Here is a 17,091-nt window from a genome sequence, read left to right as displayed (position 1 = left end):
AGGTAATAGCAAAATGTTGATGCCTCAGAAGACAATGTAATTCAGGGTGACTTTAATCAATGAAATCTACTCTTTCAAAATGAAGAAGAGCAGTAATAGAAGGCAAAACAACCCAGAAATAGGATAAGGGGGAAATGATTAAAAATAAATATTAAAAATATTTGAGATGCATACTGGGCTGTGAGCTATACATGTCTTATCTCAACAGCTGTCATTTTAAAAGCAAACATATATTAGAAATGTGTTAATGGGAATAAGATATGTAAAAATAAGTATGTTGAGGATGCTTCTAACACATAACAGCATTATATTTGTATTGACAAATAGATATAAAATAAGACATGGAAAAAATACAAAGTTTCCATAGAAGATCATCCAAAGAAATAGTTGAACAGGCAATGCTGAGTGGAAGAAAGAGTATGTGTGTGCTTTGAAACACACAGATCTGGGTTGAAATATTAGATTTAGAATGTTAACTATACTAGTTGAACTCCTCTGATATCTGTCTTGTCTGCGAAGTAAGAGCAGTTTCATATGGATGTTGTTGTAGAATACATCACATCATACCTGGCCTGTGGTCACCTCTCAAACACAAGTAGTTTTCTTACTGCCTGGGAAACATATCATTGAAAAATAGAGCCTTAAAGAAACAAATTAATTGGTTTTGAATGAAAAGAGGTGACTTAGCCTACTTTTCCTTCCAGTAAACAGTCTCTTATTTAATACTCTGAATACTCAATAACCTGAAGAGTCTGAGCTAGAAGAAATAGCCTTAAATTGCAACAATTTTCTTCTTCCTGGGAATATAATCCTGGAATAGGCCCTAGATCTTAGAGTGTCCAAACCAGGAAATCATGCAAAATAGTCATAAATATGTATCTAAATGATTAAGAACCCAGTCTAATCTTTTCTGCAAGAATTTTAATCATACCTGTGGTCTGCATGGTTCTACAGACTATGATCTTATCCATTTATCTTGAAGTTGACCTGCCCCAAATATTGTCTGGAATACACTTGTCCATTTAATTCATTATGCATATTAATTCCTAATAAATATTTATTTTTATAGTTTTTACAACTGGGACAGTCATATTGCTGTTTGGAATTCAACTCCCAACTACCAAGTGATTGCCGATAATCCAGAAGGCTTACTTTTCAAATACAAAAGAGACAGAAAAATTCTCAATGTGGACCCTAAGGTACATCTGCTTTTACATTTATGAATCTCATCATATTTATTGTATCTTTACTATCACTCAAAAATTATTAAATAATTGACCTTAAGTTTTTTTTTTAATTTATAAATGAAAAACTATGTGGAAACAAGCGTCTACTATCCTTAAAGAAAGAAAAAACTTCAAAACTTAATAAATTATCAGAAATCAACAGGGAAGAATTTGGGGGGAATTTAAATGGAACTCACATGTGGGAACACTCCTCTTTGCCTCGCAGCAGACTTAGGTCAGAGAACCAGTAGACTTCACATCCATTTTTTGCTCTGATTCTGTGGAGTCTAGTCACTGAATTTGGTGATGAGTCATTTACAGAAGAGAGGCCCTCATCTCACATACATACGCAGAATTCTAATATCCCTTTTTTATATGTGACTAACACTGAAGGCATTGGCACTCCAGTACTCTTGCCTGGCAAATCCCATGGACGGAGAAGCCTGGTAGGCTATGGTTCTTGGGGTCACTAGGAGTCAGACACGACTGAGGGACTTCACTTTCACTTTTCACTTTCATGCATTGAAGAAGGAAATGGCAACCCACTCCAGTGTTCTTGCCTGGAGAATCCCAGGGACGGGGGAGCCTGGTGGGCTGCTGTCTCTGGGGTCGCACAGAGTCGGACATGACTGAAGCAACTTAGCAGCAGGAGCAGCAGCAACACTGAAAACAATATTGTCTTCAATGCATTTGTGAGTGTTCACTTATGAATAGCAGAGAAGTATATGTGCACACCTTGTCTCTGATAGTGCCTCTTTACTCATAAATGGGTGTCAGAAAGAGAAAATGAAAGTTGCTCAGTCCTCTCTGACTCTTTGCCACCCCATGGACTGTAGCCTGCCAGGCTCCTCTGTCCATAGGATTCTCCAGGCAAGGATACTGGAGTGGGAATCCATTCCCTTCTCCAGGGGATCTTTCCAGCCCAGGGATTGAACCCGGGTCTCCCACATTGCAGGCAGATTCTTTACCATCTGAGCCACCTGGGAAGCCCCAAATGAGTGTCAGCACACTATCACTTGAGGCAAATTATAGAAAACCTAATAAATAGCATTCACAGAGTCTTTTCCTTTTTGTAGACTAAACTACATACATAAGAAAACATATAAAATGATAATAGCATTATTAATATGTGTGGAACAAGTTTTTGAATCAGTTTTGAATGGCATCACACAGACTATTTTAAGGCTTGATTTTAACCTATGCCATATACATATACCAAGAATGTATGCCATCAATTATAGTTTTTGTGTATGTCTTTGAAGAATCATTACTGAATCCAAACTGCTATTTGAATAGTTTGAATAGCTTTAATTAATAAACACTCATTTCCACAATAATCAATCATGAAATTTCAAAGACTTAATCAATAATCCATGAAACATAACATTTTCCTCTTTTTCCTGGAAGATTTTAACTCAAAAGATTCATGGTGACTCTGAAGGAAAGGTACTTCCAAAATCCTGGAAAATAAGGATTTGGATAATTAATAATAGAAGTATATGATTTTATATTATATTATACATGTATAAAGTATATTGGTCTTCCTGGTGTCTCAGACAGTAAAAGAATCTGCCTGCAATTCAGGAGACCTGGATTCAATGCCTGGGTTGGGAAGATCCCCTGGAGAAGGGAATGCCTACTCACTCCAATATTCTTGCCTGGAGAATTCCATGGACAGAGGACCCTGGCAGGCTGCAGTTCATGGAGTTGCAAAGAGTTGGGCACAACTGAGCAACTAACACTTTCATAAAATATATTATATAAAAGAATTGTTAAGTGAGACATCCAGTGATATTTGAGTACTTGCTCAGTTGCTCAGTAGTATCCAACTCTTTGCAACTCTATGGACTATAGCCCACCAGGCTCCTCTCTCCATGGAATTTTTCAGGCAAAAATACTGTAGTGGGTTGCCATTTTCTCTTCCAGGGGATCCTCCTGATCCTGGGATCAAACTCCCATCTCCTGTGTCCCCTGCGTTGGCAGATGGATTCTTTACCACCGAGACACTTAGGAAGCCCCTATTTGGGTACTTACATTCCTTTAATTTTTTTTTTTTAATCTTTTTGAAGGATAAAAACTAATGAAAAGAATGTTGGTCTTAGCACTAATAAACAAAATTCTAGGCCTTTATTATTAACTGGCTTCATGGTTTTGAGAAATTCACTTAACTTCTCTAGGCTTTGCTGTTCACAGCTGGAAGATGAGACTTTGTTGTTGTTGTTTGATCTCTGGAGTCCCTCTAGCTTTACCCAGGCCCAATTTGAAGAGATTCTAACTCAACTAGGCCTAGAAGTACATATTTTCATAAAGCTACCAGTGTGATTCTGCTGTAGATTGTCCATGAACCACAATTTGAAAAAGTCTTCCCTATAAAAACAATAATCTCAAGATCTGGTACTTTGTGTCCCAGACACAAGTGTTCTCAAACAAAACAGAACACATATATTTTCATTTTTATGGACTAAATATAAAATATAAAAATAAATATAAAATGTATATCACCTACTTAATTTCTTAACTTATTTACCCTCTTCAAAGAGCCATAATCATTTTATATTTCATGCATCAACACAATAGCTCTTACAAACCTACAGGCAAGTCAAGAAATAAGCTAATAAATCAAGTTTTTCAAACTACAAACAACAATTTGAGTTACATCTTTATACTCAATATCCTCCCTAACAATTCTGCTTAAAATTCTTCCTAAGATGAACATCTCATAATTCCATCTTTAAAGACTATAAAATATTAAGAACCATACAACTCAACTCTCCTTTTCCTTTCCTTCAAGTACTCTCTTTGAGATATTTTACGCCTGAAATTAAAGAGGTTGAGATATATGAAAGGTGGAGACAGTGGTAAACAGGATGTGTTTCCTTTGTACAACACAGATGTAGACTCATTAATTCTGAAGTGTGGTTCCCTTGAAACAGAGTTGTTTGTAAATGGAAAGAGTGGAAAAAAGAAAATCTTGCAGGTCTTAGAACAAGTAACATGAGTTCATTGGTTAAGAAATTCCAAATGCAATAAGAGTTTGGTTGCATTGAAAACAGGACCACTGGCTTTAACTTCCCTGCAGCTGTGTAACATCTGGAACAAATAAGGCCAGTTTCTATTTCTGAGTGAAGAATGCTTGTCTGAGTGATTCACACCCACCAAACTGTTTCCAGTGTATTATCTTTAGAAGGATTGAGTGGACACACTTTGTACTCACTGCTCTGCATCATCTGCACAAATGAAAAAAAAAAAAGGAATTTTCCTTTTGCTTTTAGGAAACATTAACCATGAAAGAGTTTGCTTTGAGTCTTAGCCTAACATAGGTGGTCTAAAAGTTTCATAATCTACTAATGAGAGATTGTTTAGAATAGTTAAAATAGGAAAAAAAAAAAAAAACCCTTTCATACTTACACCTTTTTTTTTTTTTCCTTTCCCCTCCCCTCTTCTATTTACTAATGTGAGAATAGAACCTATCACCTGGAAAAATGTCTGGTTAATAGATACTCAATAAATATTTATGGCATAAATGATTGAATGTATGATTCCCTCCAAACAAAAATGCAATGCTATACATAACAACAAGGGGAGGCGTATATTATGTCACTGATGCTTGAGGTAGCAGTAACAGAAACGGCACAGTCACACCACTCTGTATTGATCCAAGTAAGTCAGAAAAAATAAATATAGGAACTTATTGGTGGAAACAGCTAGTAGCGTGGCCATAATTTGAGACTTTGTTGAAGTTATGCAGGAATCTTTATTTTAGTATGTACTTCCAAGTGTTCTTGTGCAGCCCCAGGAATATGTAATTTAATCCATCTCAAATTCAGACTGTTAGAATATGTTTTTGATTTATGAACAAACTGACACAAACAGGTTAAATGACTTGCTCAGGGTCACAGACTTCTTTATTAGTAGAAACTAGTGATGAAACTTAAACTTAAATGTGAGACACCATAGGGAGCATAAAGATGAGCGTATGAGTTCAACACTTGCCCTTTAAGTGCTTGCAGGATTTTTAAGAAAACAGGCATGTAAAGAATATAAGGGCAACCTAAGGAGGAAAGTGATATGCTACAAAAAAAATAGAAATGCTTTGGGGATTCAGGGGGGAGATGACTTTCGATCTAGGTCAGGGAGAGCATTGGAGATTGTTAAGGAATAATGGAGGAAATGATCTTTCATTGAAATTGAAGAATGATTAGGAATTGAACTCATAGAGATGAAGATGATACCTAGAAGGAAACCTATGAGTAAAGATAAGGTTGATGAGTATAAAACAAAGGAAAGGAAGACCTAAATAGCTAAAGCTAGCTGTTGAATTAGCCTGGAGAAGGAGTGGAATGGGAATAAAGCATGAAAAGATCATGAAAAGCCTTGAATGCAGAACTGGTGAGGACCTTGGACTAGTTCAGATCAGTTCAGTTCAGTCACTCAGTCCTGTATGACACTTTGCGACCCCATGAATCGCAGCATGCCAGGCCTCCCTGTCCATCACCAGCTCCTGGAGTTCACTCAAACTCATGTCCATCGAGTCGGTGATGCCATCCAACCATCTCATCCTCTGTTGTCCCCTTCTCCTCCTGCCCACAATCCCTCCCAGCATCAGGGTCTTTTCCAATGAGTCAACTCTTCACATGAGGTGGCCAAAGGACTGGAGTTTCAGCTTTAGCATCAGTCCTTCCAAAGAACACCCAGGACTGATCTCCTTTAGGATGGACTGGTTAGATCTCCTTGCAGTCTAAGGGAATATCAAGAGTCTTCTCCAATACCACAGTTCAAAAGCATCAATTCTTTGGCGCTCAGCTTTCTTCACAGTCCAACTCTCACATCCATACATGACCACTGGAAAAACCATAGCCTTGACTAGATGGACCTTTGTTGGCAAAGTAATGTCTCTGCTTTTCAATATGCTATCTAGGTTGGTCATAACTTTCCTTCCAAGGAGTAAGTGTCTTTTAATTTCATGGCTGCAATCACCATCTTCAGTGATTTTGGAGCCCCAAAAAATAAAGGCTGACACTGTTTCCACTGTTTCCCCATCTATTTCCCATGAACTGATGGGACAGGATGCCATGATCTTAGTTTTCTAAATGTTGAGCCTTAACCGACCTTTTTCACTCTCCTCTTTCATTTTCATCAAGAGGCTTTTTAGTTCCTCTTCACTTTCTGCCATAAGGGTGGTGTCATCTGCATACCTGAGGTTATTGATATTTCTCCTGGCAATCTGGATTCCAGCTTGTGCTTCTTCCAGTCCAGCGTTTCTCATGATGTACTCTGCATATAAGTTAAATAAGCAGGGTGATAATATACAGCCTTCATGTACTCCTTTTCCTATTTGGAACCAGTCTGTTGTTCCATGTCCAGTTCTAACTGTTGCTTCCTGACCTGCATATAGGTTTCTCAAGAGGCAGGGCAGGTGGTCTGGTATTCCCATCTCTTTCAGAATTTTCCACAGTGTATTGTGATCCACACAGTCAAAGGCTTTGGCATAGTCAATAAAGCAGAAATAGATGTTTTCTGGAACTCTCTTGCTTTTTCCATGATCCAGCGGATGTTGGCAATTTGATCTCTGGTTCCTCTGCCTTTTCTAAAACCAGCTTGAACATCTGGAAGTTCATGGTACATGTACTGCTGAAGCCTGGCTTGGAGAATTTTGAGCATTACTTTACTAGCCTGTGAGATGAGTGCAATTGTGTGGTAGTTTGAGCTTTCTTTTGCATTGCCTTTCTTTGGGATTGGAATGAAAACTGACCTTTTCCAGTCCTGTGGCCACTGCTGAGTTTTCCAAATTTGCTGGCATATTGAGTGCAGCACTTTCACAGCATCATCTTTAAGGATTTGAAATAGCTCCACTGGAATTCCATCACCTCCACTAGCTTTGTTTGTAGTGATGTTTTCTAAGGCCCACTTGACTTCGCATTCCAGGATGTCTGGCTCTAGGTGAGTGATCACACCATTGTGACTATCTGGGTCGTGAAGATCTTTTTTGTATGGTTCTTCTGTGTAGTCTTGCCACCTCTTCTTAATATCTTCTGCTTCTGTTCAGTTCAGTTCAGTTCAGTCGCTCAGTCATGTCCAACTCTTTGGGACCCCATGAATCACAGCAGGTCAGCCCTCCCTGTCCATACCCAACTCCAGGAGTTTACTCCAATTCATGTCCATCGAGTCGGTGATGCCATCCAGCCATCTCATCCTCTGTCATCCCCTTCTCCTCCTGCCCCCAGTCCCTCCCAGCATCAGGGTCTTTTCCAATGAGTCAACTCTTCGCATGAGGTGGCTAAAGTATTGGAGTTTCAGCTTCAGCATCAGACCTTCCAATGAACACACAGGACTGATCTCCTTTAGGATGGACTTGTTGGACCTCCTTGCAGTCCAAGGAACTCTCAAGAGTCTTCTCCAACACCACAGTTCAAAAGCATCAGTTCTTCGGTGCTCAGCTTTCTTACAGTCCAACTCTCACATCCATACATGACCACTGGAAAAACCATAGCCTTGACTAGAATGCTTCTGTTAGATCCACACAATTTCTTTCCTTTATCAAGCCCATCTTTGCATGAAATGTTCCCTTGGTATCTCTAAATTTCTTGTAGAGATCTCTAGTCTTTCCCATTCTGTTGTTTTCCTCTATTTCTTTGCACTGATCACTGAGGAAGGCTTTCTTATCTCTTCTTGCTATTCTTTGGAACTCTGCATTCAGATGCTTATATCTTTCCTTTTCTCCTTGGCTTTTTGCTTCTCTTCTTTCACAGCTATTTGGAAGGCCTCCTCAGACAGCCATTTTGCTTTTTTGCATTTCTTTTCCACAGGGATGGTCTTGACCCCTGTCTCCTGTACAATGTCATGAACCTCCGTCCATAGTTCATCAGGCACTCTGTCTATCAGATCTAGTCCCTTAAATCTATTTCTCACTTCCATGTATAATCATAAGGGATTTGGTTTAGGTCATACCTGAATGGTCTAGTGGTTTTCCCTACTTTCTTCATTTTAAGTCTGAATCTGGCAATAAGGAGTTCATGATCTGAGCCACAGTCAGGTCCCAGTCTTGTTTTTGCTCACTGTATAGAGCTTCTCCATCTTTATCTGCAAGGAATATAATCAATTTGATTTCAGTGTTGACCATCCGGTGATGTCCATGTGTAGAGTCTTCTCTTGTGTTGTTGGAAGAGGGTGTTTGCTATGACCAGTGTGTTCTCTTGGCAAAACTCTGTTAGCCTTTGCCCTGCATCATTCTGTATTCCAAGGCCAAATTTGCCTGTTACTCCAGGTGGTTCTTGACTTCCTACTTCTGCATTCCAGTCCCCTATAATGAAAAGGACATCTTTTTTGGGTGTTAGTTCTAAAAGGTCTTGTAGGTCTTCATAGAACCATTCAACTTCAGCTTCTTCAGCATTACTCATTGGGGCATAGACTTGGATTACCATAATACTGAATGGTTAGCCTTGGAAATGAACAGAGATCATTCTGTCATTTTTGAGATTACATCCAAGTACTTTATTTTGGAGTCTTATTGAACACGATGGCTACTCCATTTCTGCTAAGGGATTCCTGCCCACAGCAGTAGATATGATGGTCATCTGAGTTAAATTCACCCATTCCAGTCCATTTTAATTCGCTGATTCCTAGAATGTCGACGTTCACTCTTGCCATCTCTTGTTTGACCACTTCCAATTTGCCTTGATTCATGCACCTGAAATACCAGGTTCCTATGCAATATTGCTCTTTACAGCATCAGACCTTGCTTCTATCACCAGTCACATCCACAGCTGGGTATTGTTTTTGCTTTGGCTCCATCCCTTCATTCTTTCTGGAGTTATTTCTCCACTGATCTCTAGCAGCATATTGGGCACCTACCAACCTGGGGAGTTCCTCTTTCAGTATCCTATCATTTTGCCTTTTCATACTGTTAATGGGATTCTCAAGGCAAGAATACTGAAGTGGTTTGCCATTCCCTTCTCCAGTGGACCACATTCTGTCAGACCTGTCCACCATGACCCATCTGTCTTGGGTGGCCCCACATGGCATGGCTTAGTTTCATTGAGTTAGACACGGCTGTGGTCTGTGTGAAAGATTGGCTGGATTTCTGTGATTATGATTTCAGTGTGTCTGCCCTCTGATGCCCTCTCACAGCACCTACCATCTTACTTGGGTGTCTCTTACCTAGGTCGTGGGGTATCTCTTCAAGGCTGCTCCAGCAAAGCTCAGCCACTGCTCCTTACCTTGGAAGAGTCACCCCTCCTGACCTTGAATGTGGAGCAGCTCCTCTCAGCCCTCCTGCACCCTCACAGCCACCGCTCCTCGGACATGGGGTAGCTCCTCTGGGCCACAACCCCTGACCTCGGACGTGGGGTGGTGGCTGAGAGGAGGTATCCCATGTCTGAAGTCAGGGGCGGCAGCCGAGACGAGCTATCTTGGACTAGACTTGATGGGAAATAGGGAAATATGCCCAGGCTCTTGTGCAGGGAAGTAACAGGATGCAAGTATGTTTTAAGGAGATTAGAGAGTATAAATTAGGGCAGACTAGGGAGAAAGACTGGAGAAGATGAGACTATAACAATCAAAGAGAACTAGAACCCAGGATCGCACTGTAGTTAGAATGTTTCTGAGTTAGGTTTTTAATACTGCAAGTACCTGATCATCCAAGAAAAGACAAAACTTAAAGAATATATCAATGCAGAAAAGTGGTTGAGAAATGACATTTTACTCCAACACTTAGGAAAGAGAAAGAGAGAGAGGGAGTTCTAATGCTGGATAAGAGTAGAGAAAAAGATAAGCTGGATGGATATCATTTAGTTCATTCTGTCACCTCTTTATTCTTCCTTCCATCCTCCTCTTCCTGTGTTTACTGGCACTGTGAGGTATAAAAAATGAATCAGAAAGTTGGCTTTCTTTCCCTAAAAAAGCTTACAGGTTAACTAACTGGTGGATGGGTGGGTGCAAAAATATAATATGCACAGAAATGGAAAGCTGGAAAGTGACCTGACAAGGAAGAAAATGCTCTAAGAATTCCAAAGGAGGCAGAAATTACTTTCAACCTAAAGCATTCATAGGGCTTCCCTTCTGGCTCAGCTGGTAAAGAATCCGCCTGGATTGTGGGAGACCTGGGTTCGATTCCTGGGCTGGGAAGATCCCCTGGAAAAGGGAAAGGCTACCCACTAATATTCTGGCCTGGAGAATTCCATGCACTGTATAGTCCATGGGGTTGCAGAGAGTCAGACACAACTGAGTGACTTTCACTTCACACGGCATTCAAAAACAAGTTAGTGAAAGAAATGGCATCTGAACCAGATTTTGAAAGATGGATGTGATGAAAACATGAGAACAAGAGCAGAAAGGGTGTTCTGGTAGGCAGGACCTTCACATAGAAAGGTGTGGAAGCACAGGGCATGAGGCTGCGAGAGAAGGGAGAGGAGCTCCTTTTGGCAAGAGTCATTCTCAGCACTGACCAGACATCGAATATTTTATAGTATTTCATGCCTGGCCTCTTCAGCAAAAACTGTAGTTTAATTGGTGTGGGTGGAAGGTCTGCCTGAACATCCATTCTTTTTAAAAGTTCCCAGGTAAGTCTTAAGTGCAAGCAGGGTTGAGACCAAGGTACAGGAAGGAGAGAAATAGCAGAGAAGTTTTGGGAGAAACTTGAAGTCCAAGAGTGGAAGCCAAATCTAGTGAGTTTTTGCCATTCTGTAAGTTCAACAAAAATCTGTACCATTTGTGTCAAGACTTATAATCAAAATTTCTGAGTATGAAAATGATTAAGCCATCCTGAAAGGAGGTTATTTTTCTGCTGGCTAAATTCCAATGGTGTACAAAAAAAAAGAAAATCAATTGTATGAAAAATATGAAATTAGGGCTTCCCAGGAGAAGGCAATGGCACCCCACTCCGGTACTCTTGCCTGGAAAATCCCATGGACGGAGGAGCCTGGAAGGCTGCAGTCCATGGGGTCGCTGAGGGTCGGACATGACTGAGCGACTTCGCTTTCACTTTTCACTTTCCTGCATTGGAGAAGGAAATGGCAACCCACTCCAGTGTTCTTGCCTGGAGAATCCCAGGGATGGGGGAGCCTGGTGGGCTGCCATCTATGGGGTCGCACAGAGTTGGACACGACTGAAGTGACTTAGCAGCAGCAGCAGCAGCAGGTGGTGCTAGTGGTAAAGAACACACTTGCCAATGCAGGAGACTGAAGAGACACGGCTTCAAGCCCTGGGTCAGGAAGATCCTCTGGAGAAGGAAATGGCAATCCACTGCAATACTCTTGCCTGGAGAATCACATGGACAGAGGAGCCATGCAGGCTACAAACTATGGGGTCACAAAGGGTTGGACACGACTGAATAAACTTAGCACAGCATGTTCTTTCTGTCACTTTATGTCTAATAGAGTGTATTTAAATATAGTTGCTAGACAAATGGTTAATAACAAAACAAGCAAATAAAAAAATATGTTAAAAGATCTTAAAGATGCGTGGTTTTTATTAGACGTGTGTTTGTGTGCTTAGTCGCTCAGTCGTGTCTGACTCTTTGAGACCCATGGACTGTAACCCGCCAGCCTCCTCTGTCCATGGAATTCTCTAGGCAAGAATGCTGGAGTTGGCTGCCATTTCCTCCTCCAGGGGATCTTCCCAACAAAGGGACCGAATCCATGTCTCCTGTGTTTCCTGCACTGCAGGTAAGTTCTTTACCCACTGAGGCACCCCAAATTAGACATAGTAAATAGAAACAGAAGACACTATTATATCATAAACCTTTCTGGTTCACCCTGAGTGTCACTGAACTTGAAAGTCATGTGTAATGCAGACTGCACTGATTTAGCAGCTGTATTTCTGATCTCTTTACATATCGATACTCCTCGCCATGCAACAGGAGCTCCCCAATCCAGTCTCCTCTCTTGGAAAATCACAATTGTTCAAACATAAAAATGAGATATGCTGGAATGCAAACTGTTATTACAAGGGCTCTTCATCTACATTCAGCCTACCAGGACTTGTTTAGTAGCAATTTCCTCGACTTCCAGATAGCATTTCCCCTTCCTCTCTCCTCACACCAGCCAGTCAGGAGAGCCCTAGGCTTTATCCTCCTAGGGATTCAAACTGCATCTGTCTGTGGCAAAGCCCAGGAATCCCCATTTTTTTAAAAAAAAATTATTTTACTGAAGCATGGTTGACAACATTGTATCAGTTTAGGGTGTATAGAAAAGTGATGCAGTCATACAAATATATATAGTTTTTTTCTTTTTCAGATTCTTTTCCTATTCAGGTTATTTCAAAACACTGAATATAGTTCCCTTTGCTATATAATATGTCCTTGTTGTTTATCTATTTTATATATAATATGTGCATATCTGTTACTCCCAAATTCCTAATTTAACCCCCACCCTACCTTTCCTCTTTGGTAAACAAAGGTTTGTTTTATATGTCTGTGAGTCTATTTCTGTTTTGTAAATAAATATGTTTATATCATTTTTTTGTTTTATATTTCACATATAAGTGATATGATATTTGTCTTTGTCTGATTTACTTCTGTTAATGTTGTAATCACTAGGTCCATTCATGTTGCTGCAAATGGCAATATTTCATTATTTTTTATGGTCAAGTAATATTCTATTGTATATATGTATATACAACATAAATATGTATATATATTATATATACAATATATATATATACTTTGGCCACCTGATGCGAAGAACTGACTCATTGGAAAAGACCCTGATGCTGGGAAAGATCGAAGGCAGGAGAAGGGAACAACAGAGAATGAGATGGTTGGATGTCATCACCAGCTTGATGGACATGAGTTTGACCAAGCTGGAGAGTTGATAATGGACAGGGAGGCCTGGTGTGCTGCAGTTTATGGGGTCACAAAGAGGGGGACATGACTGAACTGACTGATATATGTACCACATCTTCTGGATATTAAACTTGCTTCCATGTCTTAACTATTGTAAATAGTGCTGCAATGAACATTAGGGTACATATATCGTTTCCAGTTACAGTTTTTCCAGATATATGCCCAAGAGTATTTTCAAATGTCTCTACTGGTGAGCTTAAAGATTAGCTTATTTGATACAAGCTCTTTAGCAAAGTGATATTTTATTAGCTATTGTTTCAGTGCCAGCAAATTTGGAAAATTCAGCTGTGGCCACAGGACTGGAAAAGGTTAGTTTTCATTCTAATCCCAAAGAAAGGCAACGCCAAAGAATGCTCAAACTACCACACAATTGCCCTCATCTCACACTCTAGCAAAGTAATGCTCAAAATTCTCCAAGTCAGGTTTCAACAGTACTTGAACCATGAACTTCCAGATGTTCAATTTGGATTTAGAAAAGGCAGAGGAACCACAGATCAAATTGCCAACATCCATTGGATCATTGAAAAAATGAGAGACTTCTAGAAAAATATCTACTTCTGCTGTATTGACTATGCCAAAGACTTTGAGAATGTGGATCACAATAAACTGTGGAAAATTCTGAAAGAGATGGGAATACCAGACCACCTTACCTGCCTCCTGAGAAATCTTTATGCAGGTCAAGCAGCAACAGTTAGAACTGGACATGGAAAAACAGACTGGTTTCACATCGGGATAGGAGTACGTCAAGGTTGTATATTGTTACTCTGCTTATTTAACTTATATGCAGAGTACATCATGAGAAATGCTGGACTGGATGAAGCACAAGCTAGAATCAAGATTGCCAGGAAAAATATCAATAATCTCAGATATGTAGATGACACCACCCTTATGGCAGAGAGAGAAGAAAAACTGAAGAGCCTCTTGATGAAAGTGAAAGAGGAGAGTGAAAAAGTGGCTTAAAACTCAGCATGCAGAAAACTAAGATCATGACATCTGGTCCCATCACTTCGTGGCAAATAGATGGAGAAACAATGGAAATAGTGACAGACTATTTTTTGGGGTTCCAAAATCACTGTAGATGGTGAGTGCAGCCATGAAATTAAAAGACGCCTGCTCCTTGGAAGAAAAGTTATGACCAGCCTAGACAGCATATTAAAAAGCAGAGACATTACTTTGCCAACCAAGGTCCATTTAGTCAAAGCCATGATTTTTCCAGTAGTCATGTATGGATGTGAGAGTTGGACTATAAAGAAAGCTGAGTGCCAAAGAATTGATGCTTTTGAACTGTAGTGTTGGAAAAGACTCTTGAGAGTCCCTTGGACTGCAAGGAGCTCCAACCAGTCCATCCTAAAGGAAATCAGTCCTGACTATTCATTGGAAGAGCTGATGCTGAAGATGAAACTCCAATGCTTTGGCCACCTGATGTGAGGAACTGACTCACTGGAAAAGACCCTGATGCTGGGAAAGATTGACGGTGGGAGGAGAAGGGGATGACAGAGGATGAGATGGTTGGATGGCATCACTGACTCAATGATCATGAGTTTGAATAAACTCTGGGAGTTGGTGATGGACAGGGAGGCCTGGCACTCTGGTGCAGTCGTGGGGTCGCAAATAGTCAAACACGACTGAGCAACTGAACTCGACTCAACTCATTGTTTCACTATGCAGGGAACATAAGAGTCACAGGTTCAGTCCTTGTGTTGGGAAGATCCCCTGGAGGAGGCAAGTCCATAGGGTCACAAAGAGTTGGACACAACTGAAGCAACGTAGCATGCACACACCTTTTCGTATGTCCATAAGGTAATCAAACTTCATTCTTCTAAAGCAAGCTATAAGTCAATAGTCTTAATTTTATGTAGTCTAAACTACACATTTCTGAGATTGCATGAACCAACTAGAAAGTACAGACCACACACCAAAGGCTTCTGGATTAACTCCCACCACAATACCAATGACCTCAGTAGATACTTCCATTGATAAGTTGCAGCTATTTTTCCTTCCTTACTTGGATCGTAATAGAATGAAGATGATGATACCCATTCTTGCTGTCATGGCCTCACCAAGAATCATTTTGTCAGGCAGATCAGTCCAGAGGCTCACATGAAACATATGTGACAAAGACTTGTGAAGCATACACAGAACCGTGGGGCAGAAACCATTTTTGGTCAATTTGCCATTGTATCTCCAGTGCTAGGGTATGGTAGGTGCTTAGTAAACATCTGTGAAATGAATAAACTGAATATTAAATATTTGCTAAAGAAGAAGAAAGGTCAAAAATAATCCTGGAAACTTTTGAGGTTAACTTTAAAATATTTTAGGGTCGTAGACACTCGAAACATATGTAATGCTAATGCTATTTTTAGTTGAAAATTGCCTGAGTAATTGACTCTGGTACTTTTCTCTCCTTGATAGGTGAGTTAACCCTGGGGGTCCTTTCCTGCTTTGGAGTGCTGATTCTAGGTGTCCAGGGCAAGGGCAAGGTGTTAGGTACTTAGTATTTTATTATGTTTAAAAAGTAAATGTATAGTCATTATTGTCTGATGCTGCTGCTGCTGCTGCTAAGTCACTTCAGTCGTGTCCGACTCTGTGCGACCCCAGAGACGGCAGCCCACCAGGCTCCCCCGTCCCTGGGATTCTCCAGGCAAGAACACTGGAGTGGGTTGCCATTTCCTTCTCCAATACAGATGCCAAAAACCAGAAAGTCAAATTTTATTTTATTTTTCTATAAGCAAAAGAATATCTAGGTGAACAAGGTTTAAAATTAAACATTACTTCCAATGACAACATATGTTTTTGTTTTGGGCGGGGAGTGACTTGTTTGTCTGCTTAATTTAGAGGACCATTGCAGCAATACCTCCTTACAGTTCCTGTCCCTCTGCTCCATTCCTCCCAAGCCATCCTCCACCCAAACACTTGCTATATTAGTAGGAAAGGTGTTAATTGCCTCCTAATGCTGCCTCCCAATTCACTGACTATGTTAAAATCAGATGGAGCCTGTCATAGGCTGGAAAATTCTCTTCTCAAAATGGGGGCCCCTAACATTCCTACATCCTTTCTGCAGATGGTTTGAATTTATTCTCTTGAAGCTCCACCCTCCCAGCGAAGGTCCTCAATTTTACAGGTTGTCTTTTTACAGGGTTCAGATATATTTCCTACTGGACATTTTTAAGAAAAACCCATACTGAACAGAATAGGCTTAAGAGAAGCCACGCTTTCTTTCTTGAAAGTCTCCAACAGCGTTCTCTCACCTCCGCACAACCTTGAGTTAACGGGCAGGGGACTCTTACTGAGTCACCAGCACCACTTTTTTGGCTCCTGGGTTTTCCTCAGAGGCCTCTTTGTAAGTACTGCTTTTAACTGTGGCACGGTCGCAGTTATTAAGTAAAGCTGAGGCCTTGCCAGTTTTCTGGTTTTGCTGCCCAAATTACTGAATGTTTGGTTGATTATAGCCCTAAAACACCCACATACTCAGAAGCTTTTAAATGTTTTCTCCCCTTGGGCAATCACCTGGTATACCTGAAGTGAAAGTCTACCACATATAAATTAAGTATTTACTTAACAAACTGCTGCTAAAATCAATGGCCTTGAGGAATACATTAAAAATTACACAACAGAGATTAACTTTTATGAATTAAAACTCTTAAAACTTAAATGCTATGCCCTTTTTCTGACCTGGAAAACTGATTTTAATTTTATATGCAGTATTATGAAACAACCCCTTGAGATAAGTACGTTGTTGTTAAGTCCAATGTAGGAATGAACTCATATACAAGGTGTGGCACAGAAAAGGTGAGCTGGAAGAAAGAAAAAAATTAAATATATAATTTAAAATTATATATATATATATATATATATATATCAATGCTTAGTAATGAAAGTGTGAATGACAACCCTTCACCATCCAAGTATATTATCTTAGTGAAAATAAAAGTATATATTTATGCTGCAGTGAAAAGAAAGTATATAATAAAACATACATGACAAAGAAAATTTGCTGTGTTAAGCTTCTGATTAGAAGGACACCCT

At 40.0% G+C, this 17,091-nt stretch overlaps 1 protein-coding gene across 2 annotated transcripts in view; it reads left to right on the top strand.

Moving 5' to 3' along the window:
* CFAP299 (cilia and flagella associated protein 299) overlaps positions 1-17,091 on the top strand; it is a 707,989-nt gene that overhangs the window by 669,980 nt on the left and 20,918 nt on the right. For both annotated transcript variants that reach the window (XM_025289842.2, XM_025289841.2), the window contains exon 5: positions 1,070-1,199. In XM_025289842.2, the coding sequence (XP_025145627.1) occupies positions 1,070-1,199 (130 nt within the window). The remainder of the gene's footprint in view (positions 1-1,069; positions 1,200-17,091) is intronic.

This window comes from Bubalus bubalis, chromosome 7 (genome assembly GCF_019923935.1).
Source record: "Bubalus bubalis isolate 160015118507 breed Murrah chromosome 7, NDDB_SH_1, whole genome shotgun sequence".
Classification (NCBI taxonomy): domain Eukaryota; kingdom Metazoa; phylum Chordata; class Mammalia; order Artiodactyla; family Bovidae; genus Bubalus; species Bubalus bubalis.
Note: the sequence above shows the minus strand (reverse complement) of the source record. Positions and strands in the feature narration are given on the sequence as shown.